The 15,579-nt window shown below is 64.3% G+C and overlaps 1 protein-coding gene across 3 annotated transcripts in view; it reads right to left on the reverse strand.

Annotated features, from left to right (window-relative positions):
- Nucleotides 1-2,578: 2,578 nt before the first annotated feature.
- The window catches only part of Smim38 (small integral membrane protein 38), a 39,677-nt gene continuing 26,676 nt past the window's right edge, over nucleotides 2,579-15,579 (reverse strand). Inside the window, exons 1-3 of one of the 3 annotated variants that reach the window (XM_046445020.2) lie at nucleotides 9,451-9,465; nucleotides 7,564-7,816; nucleotides 2,579-7,395 (exon numbers count right to left, since the gene is read on the reverse strand). In XM_046445020.2, the coding sequence (XP_046300976.1) occupies nucleotides 6,053-6,214 (162 nt within the window). In that variant the 5' untranslated portion in view covers nucleotides 6,215-7,395; nucleotides 7,564-7,816; nucleotides 9,451-9,465 and the 3' untranslated portion in view covers nucleotides 2,579-6,052. Of the gene's footprint in view, nucleotides 7,396-7,563; nucleotides 7,817-9,450; nucleotides 9,466-9,573; nucleotides 9,659-15,579 lie in introns of those variants that run through there. The other 2 variants (XR_009226889.1, XR_009226888.1) reach the window with 2 other exon arrangements.

Consider the following 15,579-nt stretch of genomic DNA (forward strand, 5'->3'; position numbering starts at 1 on the left):
ACGGTGGCCTCCCTGCCTCCACGGCCCTCCCCACACTCCCCCTTGCCCGTCCCTGGACGGTGTTCTGGACGTGGCCAGGTGTTCCGCCATTTTACTCCTAAGAAAGCGGGTGAAGCCTCCAGGGCCCACTGAGGCCAGTGGGTCCACCTCAAAGCTGCTCTCTCGCATCTAACTCGACTCCCCCACCCCCCGCACGTCGGCCCACCTAAGGCAGGTGGTGGCAAGGACCTTGTCCCCCCCTCCTCAAGAGTCTCTCTCACCCACCTACTCTGCCCGGCTCTCCCCTGAGCCCTGGGGCACTGGTGTCCCCCCTGACACTTCATCTGACACCACTGCTACGGTCCAGGCCCTGGACATCTGTCCAGTGCCCCACCCCCAGTCACCTCCCTGCTCGGGGACCACGTGTGACACAGACACAGAAGCACAGCCCCTGGCTCAAGGCCCCCGCGCCAGCACACAGAAGCCCGAACTCCTAGGCACCCCTCAAAGCCCTCGCAGAGCGACCCAGCCCGTCCCCTCCGTGCATCTCACCTCCTCCGCGGGCACAGCATCCAGACCAGCCGCCCTCCAGCTCTAGGGAGCCAAGAATTCCCGGGGGACGCTGGCCGTCATGCTCGGGGGCCCTGCTGGTCACGGCAGCCTGGGAATCGGCCCTGGGACCAGTTCTCCCGAGACCTGGGAAGCCCTGCTAGGGTCCTGTCCAGCTGACCAGGCCCTTGCTCCGCCTGCGCCTGCTCCTCCTGCCCAGGACACCTGCCTTCCACATCGGACTCTGAGCCCCCAGGGCCGCTCTCAGGGGCACCTCCCGGGAGCTGTCCCCAGGCCCCAGGGGACCCGGTGCCTCCCTGTGTGTCCTGAGGCTGTGTGCCCCCCGCAGCCCCCAGACCACCTGCCCACGGGCCTCGTTCACCCAGGGGCTCTCCATCTCGCGTCCAGGGCAGCCCAGGCCGAGGCTCCAACGGGTGCCTGTCAAGTGGCCCTTGGGGGGACCCCGGTAGCCTGCCGCCTGCCCCCGCTGCTGGGCACCCCTGGGCAGGCGCAGCTGGCGGGAAAGGGAAGCGGGCCTCGCCACGCACTCACGCTTATTTTTAGACCCAGTGACTCATCTCCAGGCTCTGGCCTCCTCAGAGGCCCCACCCGTCCACTGAGGTGCCCCAGAAAACTGGCTGGAGGAACCCGAGGGTCCAGCCCGCCGCCCACAGCGCCATGGAGGCGCTCACTGAGCCTGACCCCGGACAGCTCCTGCCTGCATGCTCGTTGTTTTCTTTTTCTAGGTGGGCATCCTCCCTCCTCCCTCTCCCTCCCCCTCCTCCCTCCCTCCTCCTCCTCCCTCCTCCTCCCACTCCTCCATCCTCTTCCTCCTCCCTCCTCCTCCTCCCTCCTCCCTCTTCTTCCTCCCCCTCCTCCCTCCCTCCTCCTCCCTCCCTCCCTCTCCTCCATCCTCTTCCTCCTCCCTCCTCCATCCTCCCTCCTCCCTCTCCCTCCCCCTCCTCCCTCCTCCCTCCCTCCTCCTCCCTCTCCTCCATCCTCTTCCTCCTCCCTCCTCCTCCCACTCCTCCATCCTCTTCCTCCTCCCTCTCCCTCCCCCTCCTCCCTCCCTCCCTCCTCCTCCCTCCCTCCCTCTCCTCCATCCTCTTCCCCCTCCCTCCTCCTCCTCCTCCTCCCTCCTCCTCCTACTCCTCCATCCTCTTCCTCCTCCATCCTCCTCCTCCCTCCTCCCTCCCTCCTCCTCCCTCCCTCCCTCTCCTCCATCCTCTTCCTCCTCCCTCTTCCCTTTCTCCTCCTCCCTCCTCCCTCCTTCCTTCTTTCCTTTCTCCCTCCTCCCTCCTCTGCCCTCCTCCCTTCTCCTCCTCCCCCCTCTCCTCCCTCAACTTCCTGTTTATCGATGTGTTTACACTTTACTTTTGGAGTATCTTTTATGAATTATGTCGTCTCTGTTGCTGATGTCCCAAAAATAATTCACATAAACTAGAGTCTTTTCTTGTGGTTCTTTGCCTTTTTGTGGCTCTAGCTGTTTCCCCCCAGACTTTTATTTATTTATTTTTTTTAAAATATTTATTTATTTATTTTAGTTTTCGGCAGACACAACATCTTGGTTTGTATGTGGTGCTGAGGATCGAACCCAGGCCGCAGGCATGCCAGGCGAGCGCGCTACCGCTTGGGCCACATCCCCAGCCCCTCCCCCCAGACTTTTAAATTTCTGTATGTTTTCTTCTTTTTCTCCCCCTCAAAAACTCCAATGTTCGGGTTCATTTCTCAATCTCACTTTCTAACGTGCACGTTCCCTGCCTTGTCTGTCCTTAGCTTTGTTTTCAATCTGTGGGTTTTAATTTGTGAGCTGTGAGCTCAGCAGGGTCTTCCTCCTGCCCTGTGGGGGTGCGAGTATTTGAGGCTACGACTTTTCCTTCAAGGTTTGCATTAGCTGCATCTCGTGGGCCTGCTGTGGCCTCTGACCTCACTGTGCCTTCACCCACCGCCACGCTCCTCCCACATCACGAAGGTCCAGCACAGGACGCCCAACATAAAGCAATGCAAACCACGTATGTAATTTTAACTTTTCTGCATTGAAGTACACAGATGAAAATAATCTAAATATTTTATTCAAATCAATATTCCAAGTCGCTTTCATGTCGATGTGTAATCAATCACAGAACCATAACCAGTGAACCTGTCCATGTTTTCCTGTGTGGGTCTTTGATATCTGGGACGTACTGGACGCTGACAGCAGATCTCAGTCCACACTGGCCCATTTGGGGTAGTGGCAGCGCGTGGCCCCATGGCGGCAGGCGTCTCTCAGGGTCTCTCTGCCTCTCCTACCTCCAGGACGGCCCTGAGCAGGTGCTTTGTCAGACCCAACGGGGGCCATGGTCGCCCCACATTGGAAGCCCTGGAGGAGACGCCAAGCCAGTGTCCACACACGTCCCTCGGTGTTGGTCAGCACCTCAGAGCAGGCAGCTTGGCCTCAGATGGAAGCCCAAGGCCAGGGCTCCCTGGGAGGTCTCTCGCGGGCCTGCCGATGGTCACCCTCCTGCTGGGTTGTCCCGTGTCCTTGTGCGGGCACAAGCCGAGCCTGATGTCTTCTTCTTATAAGGACACGTCACATGGGAGGAGGGCTCAACCCCTCTGACCCATCGGCCTCAACCACCTCGTCAAAGGCCTAATCTCCAAACGTGGCCACATGCCCAGGTCCAGGGGCCAGCTTCGGCATGATTTGGGGACACGGTGGTCCCATAGGGTGATCCCGAGCACCTGCCACCTCTGTCCCTGGCCCTCATTCCTCCTCCCGCAGGCCACAGCCCAGAGTTGCTGCCAGCTGTGGGCAGGGGAGCACCTGTGTATCCAAGGAGGGGCGCATCTGTCTGGGGCTCAGGCCTTGTCACGGGGACATCTTATCAGGAGCCAGGCACGGAGGCTCCGGCCCATGACACCAGGTGGCGCACCTGCTGTTCCTGAAGGTCAGACAAAGGGAAACCCAGCACCCAAGGGTCCCCAAGACACACAAGGGCCAGCCTTGTGCAGGACAAGACCATGATCACGAAGAGCAGCCAAAGGGCCAGTGGCAGGGCCCACCGACACCACATGGCCCACCTTCCTTCAGAGAGAAGCCCCATGTTAGGGTGACAGTGAGCACAGCTCACACGCCACTCCCAGCCACCCCCTCCTCTAGGGTGCCACGTGACCTCATCCTGGCTGACGAGATGGCCGGGGCTTTTCATCCCTATTGCCCTTTCCTCTCTCTTCCTGCCTGGAACCCCTGTAAGGTTCCTGGAGCAGCAGCAGCCTTCTCGTAGACATGAGGATGAAAGCCACATGTCAAGGGTGGCAGAGCCGAGCGAGGGCAGAGGCAAGTCCCTGGAAGTCAGGAGCCGCCGCACCACCGCCTGGGAACAGGTGCCTGACATCTTGCGATGTGTGAAATCAAACTCAAGCAACAAAAGCCTCCGTCAGTCACAGTCGTCCACCTGCTCATTGTCACGGCTGGCACAGTGGCTGCCGCGGCGTGGCTAGGGCACAGCCCGTGTGCTCACAGTGCCGTTGCCCAGGAGCCTCCGGGCAGCAGGTGGCACACGTGGAGCCCCAGAGTCTGTGTTCTCCAGAACGTTCTTAGTGGCCAGTTGGAGAAACCAGTATGAGGTGCTCCAGGGGGTCAGTGAGGGCAGCAGTGGCCATCCTGGCTGGGGGCCTGGGCTTCTGTCCCCACTGGACCGTGCCCCTGGAGCAGGACGTCGCCTCCCACCGTCCCAGCAAGAGCCCAGGCTGCAGCTCCCTGGACCAAGAGGAGAGCCCTCTGGGGAGCCAGAGGGCCCCTCCCGCCCCAGCTCCGAGCCACAGAACAGCGGGCACCCACCCCCCCCCCAGAAGAGCACGGGGCTTCGCTTCCCAGAGACGGGAGAAGTCCCGCCGGGGGCCTTGCAGACAGCTGGACGACGCTCCCTGATGGCGATGGGGACGTCCCTCCCCAGCTCAGGCAACAGCATCCAGAGCCCTCGCTACCCACGGCTGACCGTCCACGGCAGGCGACGGACGCTCTGCCCGGCACTGGCCCGACCCGACATCACAGAGCACAGCAGGCCCGGGGCCCCTCCCTCCGCTGTCCCCCCACCGGGTCCCCTTGGGCTCCCAGGTCCTGCGGGAGCTAAACAAGGACTTCTGGGCTCAGGAGGGACCAGGAGACACAAAGACAGCAGAGACCCCACTGGCACTCTCTGTGGGTCCTTCAACCAGAGCTCCCCCCACCCTCGCCCCCAAGTGTCATTGGCCCAGACAAGGGGGACAGGGAGACTGGGGCCCCCTTCAGGGCAGGGACACCTCTCCTGACAGGTGGCCGGGTCCCTTAGGGATGCACAGGAGGCGCCCACTCTCCAAGCCCCCGGCCCTCGGCTTGGCTCAGGTTCCCGAGGGACTGTCTGTCACGTTCCACCGGGTTCTGGGGACAGGGCTCCGCAGCTCCGGCCCCACCGTCGGAGCACGTCTGGCCCAGTCCTTCCCCGCGGAGCTGCGGAAGTGCTTCCTCCCTCTCCCCGAGGAGATGCCACCAGCCTGAGATGCAGAACCTGCCGGAGGGTCTTAGGGACCACCCAGAGGTGCCAGCTCAGCTGCCTGAGGTGGAGCCGGGTGGCATCTGCCACAGTCTCCCCAGGCCATGGCTGCCCCAGGCTGACCGTTATGTCAGTGGTCACCACGGCTCATGTGGCTGGGACAGGGTGCTGATTCTTGGCCCTAAATCAGTTTCCCGGTCCTGCTGACCCTCTCAGGTGGCTCTTGGCACAGACGATCAGAGGATGCGGGTGGGCCCCGTGGCTTGGCCACCAAGTTGACCCCTGTGCCTGGACACTGGCAGGTAGCAGGGCTTTCCTGCCACACACTTATCTGACCCCCGGGATGACCACTGAGGGAGGAGGGCCCCATGAGAGGTGGAGACTGAGGTGTGACAAAGGTCCCCACAGGGCCAGGTTGGACTCCGGCCTCAGGTCTGTCCGGGGCTCCTTCCTGGGGGCTGCTGGGAGGAAAGCCTCCATACCCCCTGGTCCCTCGGGAGGCAGGAGGTGTCCCCCTAGGGTGCAGGAGCCCTGGCCGGGTCACCTGCAGGCGAGCCCTGTGAGCGGTCCCAGTTGTCCTTGTGTCTCCATCAGGCCCCCCTGCACATGTGCTCATGGAGAGTTGGAGGCTCAGAAAGTCAGAGCAGGACACGCCCCAGGACACTGGCAGTGACAGGGACCCACAGCCTGTGGCAGAGGGTGGAAACCGTCCCTGCAACACCCCACACCGTGGGCCGGCCTCTGCCTGGTGGGTGGAATGCGGGTCTGTGCCTGCCCAGCAGGTGAAGGGCTAGCGCCGTCCACCCCATCAGATGGACCCTGAGGGCAGGGGGCAGGGAGCATTCCCCAGAGCCACCAGTGGGCACAGTCCTGGCCAAATGCACCTCAGCAGAGACCAAGGACACCCTGTGACTGCGTGTGCGGTAGCCGATAAACGCGTCCACCCTCCAGAGGGGACAGGTTGCCCCTGCAGGAGGCCCGGGACGGGGAGGGCTTCCTGCCGGGCCCGAGGCCTAGTCCCTTTTGGGTCTGGGGGGCCGGGGCCGTGGCGGGGCCAGCCTGTGGTCGAGGTAGGCTCCGAGGCAGGACCACAGGAGGAAGCGGACCAGCAGGATGACCACCAGCAACACCAGGAGCAGGTCGGGGCCCGAGCCGCCCCCCAGCCAGGAGGCCATGCCCACTCCGGCCTCCGGGGGCCCCGTCAGGCTTCCCTCCCACCAGACTCCAGCCAGGGCCTCCCCGGCGACGGGCAAGGGGACAGATCGGGACTACAAGCCGCCTCCTTGGTCAAGAGGCCCATGTGCCATTCATCCGGAGGCAGCCACTCTCCCGGCCCACAATGACAGCATTGTCCCGAGGCCTGGGGGCGGGAGGCCGCCCGGAGCCCGCCTCCCTCGCTGTCCCCGCGGCCCCTGCCCGCCAGCGCTGACGTAATCCCCAAACATCTCCGGCGGTGGCAGCTGCTGGGCGAAGCAAGGCCGCCTCCGGCTCCTCCAGCCGCCCACGCAGCTCTTCCGGCCGCCGCGAGACAATCGGGCCCTTTCTGTCCCCAATTAGCTATCACTTCTGGAGCCGGCGCTGCCCGAGGCCGGCGGTCTTTGCAGCAGCAGCAGCAGGCCGGGCGGGGAGGCGGCTGCACAAACGGGATGAGGACAGTCGGCTGGCCCAGGGGCCACCCCAGACGCCGCTCAATTAGCACATGGCCTGCATCCTCGTCCTGAGGCCCAGGACATCATGGGGGGTCAGCGCAGGCTGCAGCAGGACAGCTCAGGGAGGCCCAGCCCCCGGACTCGCCTGATCCCCCAGGAGGCCGCCCAGCTGCCCGGGGCCTCCCTTCTCACCCACCAGCCCACCCAGAGGCGTGGAGGGGACCTGGCCCTCAGGGACAGACAGTCCTGTTGGTCCCCGCACGTCCCTCACAGGGTCCCTGCCTGAAGCCCCAGCCTCCACACTCACCCAGAGACCAGGGCCAGCCGCTCCGCACTCGCTGTGGCTCCTCCTGGGACCCCGGCCTTGAAGGACTGGGGGACAGAGGCGGCCACAGCCCTGCCCAGGGCACCCCACACCTCTCCTCTCCTAACGCTGTGCGCAGGGACAGCACCCTCGTGGGCCTGCCCAGGAGCAGCACTGGCCTCACAGCGGAGCCCCCACCCCAGCTCGAGGGGCCACAGCAGGACCAGGGGGTCTGGCGTGGTCCAGCGCAGCCACACGCTCACCAGAAAACGGTCCGAGGAGCCTCGGAGAGGCGAAGGGGCCTTCTAGGGCTGTGGCCTCTGCGACTCGTCCTTGGCCACCTGATGCCAGTCCTGGGATTCTTCTTCAGATGCAGAATGAGTGCTGGCCCCGCTCAGGCCTTCTAGAAAGTTCCAAGCAGGGACAAATGCAGGGGATTGAGGGGACACACCTCACAGAGAAGGTGGAGGGTGCCACGGCGCTGGCTGGGCCTTCCTCACCGCGGGACCCCACCCAGGCCCTCTGCTGTCCGGCCCGCCCTCCCCACCGCCCTCGGCTCCCTCCCAGACACCTGAGGACCAGGGTCTCTGCTCTGCGCCGTGGGGAGCGTCTGTCCACAGAGAGCAGCACCCGACTGTCCAGCGCTTGGCAGAACGTCACTCTCAGGGGCACAAGGCTCCGGGTTCTCCATCACCGCAGACCGCGTGAGAGTCAGACGTCAGGAGGCCGCCCCAGTCGGTAACTGGGCTGGGCGTCTGCTGGACGAGGGCTTCCAGAACTCACTGCCTGCCAGGGTGAGGGACCAGCAGGGAGCAGCCACGCACCTGGAGAGGACAGAGGCCGCGGCTCAGCCGATGTCGCTCACCCGAGAGGCCATGTCTGGAGACGGGAGCCGCCCGCCTGCGCCCAGCCACAAGCTCAGGCCTTCTAGGCAGGTGGGGCCGAGGTGGCTCTGGACAGAACTCCCTGTGTTTGCCGAGCACACAGTCAACACACAAAGTCAACAACTCCCAGTCACATGGTCACACACAGGGGACTCCAGGGCACAAAGGACTGGACCCTCCCTCCCATTCAGACGTCCTGGGCCTCGGGAGTGGGAAGGACAAGGTCAGCACGCCCTTCCAGGAAGCAGTGCCCCGAGCTGTCCCTGGGCAGCATCGTGGCAGTGCTAGGGCCATGTCCTCCTGGGGGAGGCTGCGGGGCCACGGGTGCGGGGTGCGGGCGCAGAAGGTGGCCAATGTCCCAAGGAGAACGTGAGAATGAAGCCCAGCCGGCCAGCACTCGGCGGGGGTGGGTGCTCCCTGGGGGCTGAGGACACCGTGGCGCTCCCCACCTGGTCCCCAACTACCAGTGACAGTGACCCGCCCTCCACTCCCGTCCCTTGGGCCCTTGGCAGGGCCTGTACACCACCTCAAAGGCCCTTCACCCCAGCCTGCCTCGGGGTGTCCCGGCTGCGGGATGCCCACTCCTGGGAGTCACCGGCCTCAACTCCAGGCACCCGTGGCCAAAGACTTAAAATAGGGGGTGACCGCCGGGTCCCTGGGGCAGGAAGGAGAGAGCTGAGGGCCACTTAGCCCCAGAACTGCCCCCAAGAGGGCAGAGAAAATGGGCTCGTCCCCCTCAGAGGACCTTCGGGGCTCCTGTCCTCCTTCTCCTGGGCCACCACCTGTGGGTGACAAGTGTCTACGGGCACAGACCCAGACATGAGCCCCGAGCCCTGAGCCAGCCGCGTCCACAGAGCTGAGCAGCAGAGGCTCCTGGCCCCTCAGGAAGGCCACGCTGGGGGACGATGGTCACTCCCAGGACTTCCACAAGCCAGGACAAGGAAGCAGGTGCCCCGAGCTGTCCCTGGGCAGCTACCCTCAAATGCCAAGTGTTGGAACAGTGACTGGGGACAGTCGCCATCGCTGTTCCCTAACGTGGCTCAGCGGGTGACACCTGGCCACAGGTAAAGTGGGGCAGGGCTGCGGAGGGAAGAGAGTCCCCATGGGTGTCGCCGGGTCCCCCCTCTGGACCCTCAGTGCAGGTGAGAGTCGGGAACAAGCCCCAGGGCCCCACCCAGGTGCCTATGAGGTCTCCCGGAGCTGTGTCCACCCCAGACCCCCGTGGTGCTCACGGCCTGGTGTCCTGACCCATCAGAGGGGACCGTGGCCCCTCTCAGCTCTGGAGCAGGGGCACTGGCAGGGGAAGCCCTGCTCATGGGCCAGACGCAGAGCTGAGGCCCTGACCCACTGCACCCCCGGGGGGGGACTGCAGCAACGTCCCCGCTGGGCCCTCTGCCCTGTCACCTGGCCAAGAGGCTGGCTCTGGAGCTTAGAGCTCACCCTCACCTACTCCCCCGCTGAGCTCTTCTGTACCTCTAGAAGGTGGGCTCCCACTGAATCCCCCCCCGCTGGGCATCTAGAAGGTGGGCTCACACTGAATCCCCCGCTGCTGGGCATCTAGAAGGTGGGCTCACACTGAATCCCCCGCCGCTGGGCATCTAGAAGGTGGGCTCACACTGAATCCCCCGCCGCTGGGCATCTAGAAGGTGGGCTCACACTGAATCCCCCGCCGCTGGGCATCTAGAAGGTGGGCTCACACTGAATCCCCCGCCGCTGGGCATCCAGAAGGTGGGCTCACACTGAATCCCCCGTTTCCATGAGACCAGACCGCAAAGCCTCCAGCTGCAAAATAGGCCCAAAGTGAGGCATCCTCAGCAAGGTCCCCCTGCAGATCTCCTTTTCCTTTTTGCAAAAGCAAGACACGCTTAGTATTAAATCAATCTAAAAAAAAGGCAGAAATGTCAATGTCAGCTACTTCCACCCAGATGCAGCCGGAGACAGTGGGGACCCCTCCAGGGTCACGGACACCCTGGGTGGCACCTGTGAAGCTCTCCGGCCGGCCCACTCCTTGCCCAGGGACTCGGCACCTCGGAACCCAGCGGCTGGCGCACGTCACCGGGTTTGCACGGAGACGCTCCCGATGCAGACAGGCGAGGATCCATTTTGACCCTCCTTGCACCCCACAGCAGATTAAAGTCGCCCACCCTCGGGCGAGTGGGCAAAGAGGAGAGCTTCCCCACCGAGGGGACCCGCGCAGCAGACCCCTGTGCCTCCCGAGGACGGCCCTGGCCATTCCAAACGCCCTGCTCGGGGCACAGAGCCCAGGCAGAAGAGGGCACCTGAGAAAGGGGCCCTGTAGCCCCCGCAGCAGTTGGGAGCTGGTGGGTAACTTGGTCCCAGTGACCAAACAGCTAGGTGGGGACACTGTCAGGAGCAGAATGACATTCCCAATAAATGAGCCTCGTCCAGGAGCTGGTACAACACGGGTTAGGGCTCACGGAGAAAACACGGTTTACTCAGCCGACCCGGGGGAGGTCCTTAACAGCCCCCTCACTCGGCCCCTGATGGGAGGAGAGAACATGAGCCCCCTGTGGTCCGCACAGACGTGGGTGTGTGGGGGACACCACCGCCCTGTGTGCACAGAGTTGACAAAACTGTGCATCTGGGAACATTTCAGCAGAGACCGTGCACAGTCCCCCAGGGGAGGCCGCTGTCCCCAGAGTCCCGGCTTCACAGTTAGAACGGGGGCTGCAGGTGGAGCGAGCAGTGCCAGCCGCCCCCTTTGCGTCCTGGTGGGGTCCCGGCAGGCTCCGGGGTCCCTGGACACGGCTGGTGTTGTAAGGCAGAAAGTCGGCCAAAGGTGGCCGGGGCCTTTGCCGATGCTGGCGGCCCTCCGTGAGCGCCCGAGACAGACGGGCAGCCCCAGGAGGGGACGTCTCCTGCTCCTTTCTCCTTTTCCTTGATCGGCGAGCCCAGCCCACTCTCAGGCGCAGCGGGCGCCCTGCAGGAGTTAACGGGGGCTGGCGGGAGAGGCTGGGCTCTGGACAGGGCACCCCAGGGTTCCTCCCGCTGTGTGGCCGTGTCCCCTTTGCCCAGGGCCTCAGCGAGGACCCTTTCTTTGTCCCCAGAGGCGGGGGAGAGGCGGAGGGGGTCCACCTGCAGCACTGGGCCCCTGCTCCTCCCGCCGGACGTCGAGACGCTGGAGAAACCCGCAAGATGAAGAATTTCCCAGGAAACTGCTAAGAAGGGATGATCTGATGGATTCGATTTAAAAAAAGAAAGAAGTCACTTGTGGGGGCAGGACGCCCAGCGCGTCCCCGCCCAGAGCCTCTCTGGATTTCTACAGTCGAGGGAAGGCAAGCGAGGGGACAGGGACAGGAGAAGGTGCCCATTGTCACCAAATGTGACTGGGGGGCGGGCTTGCCGGCACTTCAGCGCATCACATCTCACCCTGAGGGACGCTGCCTACGGCGGGTGACAGTGTTCCCTACCAAGCAGAGGAGGCCACTCAGGCCAGGTTGGGCGTGGACGACACCCTGGGGCCTGCCGGCCAGCAGCTGCCCGGCCTTAGCTCTCTCCAGGCCACCCAGCCTCCTGGGCGCAGGCCTCTCCGCCCAGCTGTTTCCACACAGGGGACTGTGTGGGCTGCTCAGAGAAGGCACCTCGGTCTCTGCCTCACCTGGGACTAAGTCCAGCACCTGTCCTGGCCTCCTGGCCCCAGAGGCCCCAGACAGCCCTGAAGGGCCAGCAGCCTCTGGGGGTCCCCGTCAGTGTCCGAACCTGAGTGGTCAGCTGAGGGCCAAGGTTCCCACACAGCGGCCAGCACTCAGGGAAGGTGGACCGGAGCCGGACCCGGTGGTCCCTCCCGGTACACAGGCACACACGTGCACATGTGAGACAGGCAGACACACGCGTGCCGTGGACAAGCGCACTGCAGACACTCCCCAAAGAAGACACACAGGGGGCCCCAACACGGAAGGACAGTCCAACATCTCCAGCAATTAGGGACGTGAAACTGACCCCCCGGGTCTCCCCCCGTCCAGTCAAGATGGCGGCCATCAACGCCACAAAGGGAAGAAGCGCCACAGAGGGTGTGGGGAAGGACCGTTTTTAAGGGTTGGTGGGACGGTAGGTCGGGGCGGTGACCGTGGGAGCCCGGCGTGGGCCATCCATGGGCCAGCTGCACGGTCCTCGGTGTTTACCCTGAGGAATCACGGCCGTCACCAGGGACCCGCACACCCATGTTTACGCAGCAGTTCACAGTAGCCAGGCTGAGCCGGCCTAGCTGTCCGCCCACAGGCAGAAGGACGGTCCAGGTGCCCGTGGCGTCTCCTTCAGCCACGGAGAGACACTAGTCTCGTCGTTTGCAGGGAAGCAGGGGAGGTGGCGAGCAGCTGCCCAGTGGCAGGAGACGGACCGAGAGGTCGGGGTCGCGGGTCACCTTTCACATGTGGAAGACAGAGAGAGTCAAGGGACCCGTGACACCAGGAGAGAGACCAGGAGTGGTGGAGGGGCCAGGGGACGGAGGCACCGACCAGGTCATGCTCCGTGAGTGACCAGTCGGCCACCGCGACCCGCTAGCACGTGTGGCCTGGATGCACCGATGGAAACCCATCTGAAGAAGCTTCAAGCTGCAGAAGAAAGAGCCAGGGCAGAGTCAGACCCAGAGAGGGACCGGCAGGAGTCGCGTCTCGAGGTCCAGCCAGGATCTGTGGCCACGCCGAGCGAGGGGTCTCGGATGTGCACGCCGTGGGCAGCGGCTGAAGGAAGCAGGTCTGGGCCGCCCCCTGACCGCACAGAGAGGCAGAGACCCCGGGACAGCTGGCGAGGGGCCCGGGGGACAGGCTGGGGCGACCGCGGCCCAGAGTCCCCGGGAGAGGAGAGGGTGCAGGCCAGGCCCTCAGGCCACCGTGGAAGACCAGGATGGCAGGAGGGCAGGGACAAGCGTGGGGGGCCGGGCAGTGGGCGTCCCCTCCGTGTGCTGGCGTCCCATGTCCTGGTGGTTGGGGGCCTCCTCGCTGTTAACCGTGACCTTCTCCCGTGAACTGTGACCCCCCGGAGGCCGGAAGAGCATCTGGTTAGGGCGCCTGACACTCAACAATGTGAGGCGGGTGAGGCCGGAGACCGCAGGAACCCAGCTTGGCCCTTCCGCCAGGCAGTGGGTGGTCCCCTCCCCACCCCGGGGGTGCAGCCGCTCCAGATTGGCCACCGACTGGCCAGGGTGGCCTCCTGCGCTCACGCGTCCGTGTCTCCACCCGTAGGCCTCCCAGGGCAGGACCTGCCTCGGCCCTGCTGAGCCTCACACCTGGCAAGGAGCCTGGCACCCAGGTGCTGGTGACCCTGACTAAAGGAACCTTAGAAGGCACCTGAGCCACAGTCCTGTCCTCCTGGCCCAGTCCTGTCCTCCTGGCCCCATGCCCTGCTTCAGGTCAGAAGGCCCTGGACAGGTGACGGAACACTGGCCTGCTTGCCCAGGGGCTGGACTTGAGAAGCAGTCACCCTCTTACCAGGCCTGTCACAGCAGGTGGCTGCCGTCTTCAGACCTCAGAAGCCTGTTGAAGGGTGACACTGTTGTTGGATTTTATGGAGCACATACTGTATGCACCCATCAATCAGGAGATATCCGAACCTCCTGCCGAGACCTCACCAGTGGGGTTTCACTTCCTTGGCCAACATGAGGCAGCATCTTCCTGGTCCCCCCAGTGCCCAGGCACGTCTCACCTCATCATCCTGAGCCCACAGATTCTGATGGCCCAGCATGGCTGCCGCGCCACCTGCCCTCTATCAAGGCTCCCAGAGGAGTAAAGAGCTCAGGACAGGAGGCGGGGCCTGCATGAGGAAAGGAAAAGCCCACAGGGCAAGTCCTAGCCGACTTTCACTCGTGGTACTTCAGCCAGAACGGTGACATGCGCCCTGGATTCCACGGCCGCCGGAAGATCAGGAATCTTCACCGGGCACATTTCTGACGCGCCTGCCCCCAGGGTTCTCTCAGGAAGGGAGGAGACCAGAGGAGGCTGGGCAAACGCCAGGCAGCCTCGCCCAGCTCGGCACTTCCAGATGGTTCCACAATCATTCCTCAAAGACACATTTTGGGCAGGCGCGGTGGCGCGCACCTGAGATCCCAGTGGTTCAGGAGGCTGAGACAGGAGGATCACGAGTTCAAAGCCAGCCTCTGCCACGGTGAGGCGCTAAGCAGTTTAGACAATTCAGCGAGACTCTGTCCCAAAATCAAAAGTGAACAGGGCCAGGGGCGGGGCTCCAGGTCGGGAGCCCCTGAGCTCAGTTCCCCCTGAACCAGAAAACAAAGACAAGACGGGTTTGGGTTTCGGGGATTGTTTACTTCGTTTTTCTAACAATCTGCAGCCACAGAAGGGGGCGGTGGGCGGGCGGGGCCGCCCTGGACCTCCTCAGGACTGGGGGCTCCTCCGCGGCCCCCGGCTTCTGTTCGCAGCTCCTCAAAGGGGCTTTAGTGTTGCCTTTGAGGAAATTTCCCCAAAACTGTCCTCCAAACACTGTCCCGCCCCCCGCGACCTCAAGAGTCAGAGCAGCAGCGTGGACGCGGCTCTTCTCCATCCTCAGAGATGACTGTCCCCGAGGGCCAGCCCCGAAGCCCCCCTGCTCTCTCCCAGATGCCCCCCACCCCCGTGTCGCGGGTGGTGACGTAGGTGGAAGGCTGCCGTGTGGACCACGGCCGGGGCCTACGCGCCCTGGGTGTGACCCGAGTCCCACACCTGTTCTGGGAATCTGGCCACCAGAGGGGAGGATGCCAAGAGGGACTTCCACTCGGCTTCCCCTCCCTGCCTCCTCCCACCCAGGTCCCCAACCCCCCCAGCGCCCCACCCAGCTGAGCTGGCCTGGCTGGAGTCTAGAGTTTCCCAGTAGATGGGCCAGTTCCTTTCCGCGGTGGAGCTAGGGACAAAGGGGGCTCCCGGGCCAAGCCGGTTGCATGAGCAGGGAGGGCTCTGGCCTTCAGGAAGCGACCTGCGGTCACAGTGGGCGTCTGTGGGGCAGCGCTCCCCTCCCGCTGGGCTTCAGTCTTGTTGGACACTGAGGTCTGTCCCCGGAGCAGGAGGGGAGCGAGGGCCAGGAAGGAAACGGAGGATTAAGATAATGTGAAAGGGCAATGTCACCATCACCATCACCGGAGCAGCCACCCCTGGCTCCCCACACGGCAGGAGGCTCTTCCTGAAACTGCATCGGCCCCCGCCCTGCCCAGTTCTGGGCCACCTGAGCGGTGGCTTCAGGGAGAAATGACCAGGAGGTCCAGCGCCTGTGGAGTCAGGTACCGCTGCATTCCCAAGACCCCAGGGCGGCCACGCAGGGGGCGGCAGGTGACGCTGTCCAGGAGCCTGGACCGGCCTCCGCTCAGCTCCCACAGGCCCCTGGGAGTGCGAGGGGGGACACAGAACATGAGGACTTGTCGGCCGGCCCGGGGACGCCCTCACCAGGGAGGCCGGAGCACACGTCACGGGCAGCTGGTCCCCAGGCGCCCAGGCACGCGGGTCTAGGGGGCCCAACGTGCGGGTGGCCGACCTGGGGGCGAGCCTGGGCGGAGGCCTCGCTGGAAGCTCACGGGCCCACCCTGTTCCCGGCACTGTCCCTGTGCGCCCTGGACGATTCAGGCCCTTCCAACAGCCGCGCCACCAGAGAAGTGGGCCCAGGAGCCCCGGTGAGCAGCCATGAGCCGGCAGGACGTCTGTGCTCGGGCCAGGCGGCTCGGCCACCGCCCCAGAGGGACAGGAGCCCCAGCCAGGACGTGGGGA

This window comes from Marmota monax, unplaced genomic scaffold, assembly GCF_021218885.2.
Source record: "Marmota monax isolate L192 unplaced genomic scaffold, Marmota_monax_Labrador192_F-V1.1 WCK01_AAM20220418_F8-fsc00038, whole genome shotgun sequence".
NCBI lineage: Eukaryota > Metazoa > Chordata > Mammalia > Rodentia > Sciuridae > Marmota > Marmota monax.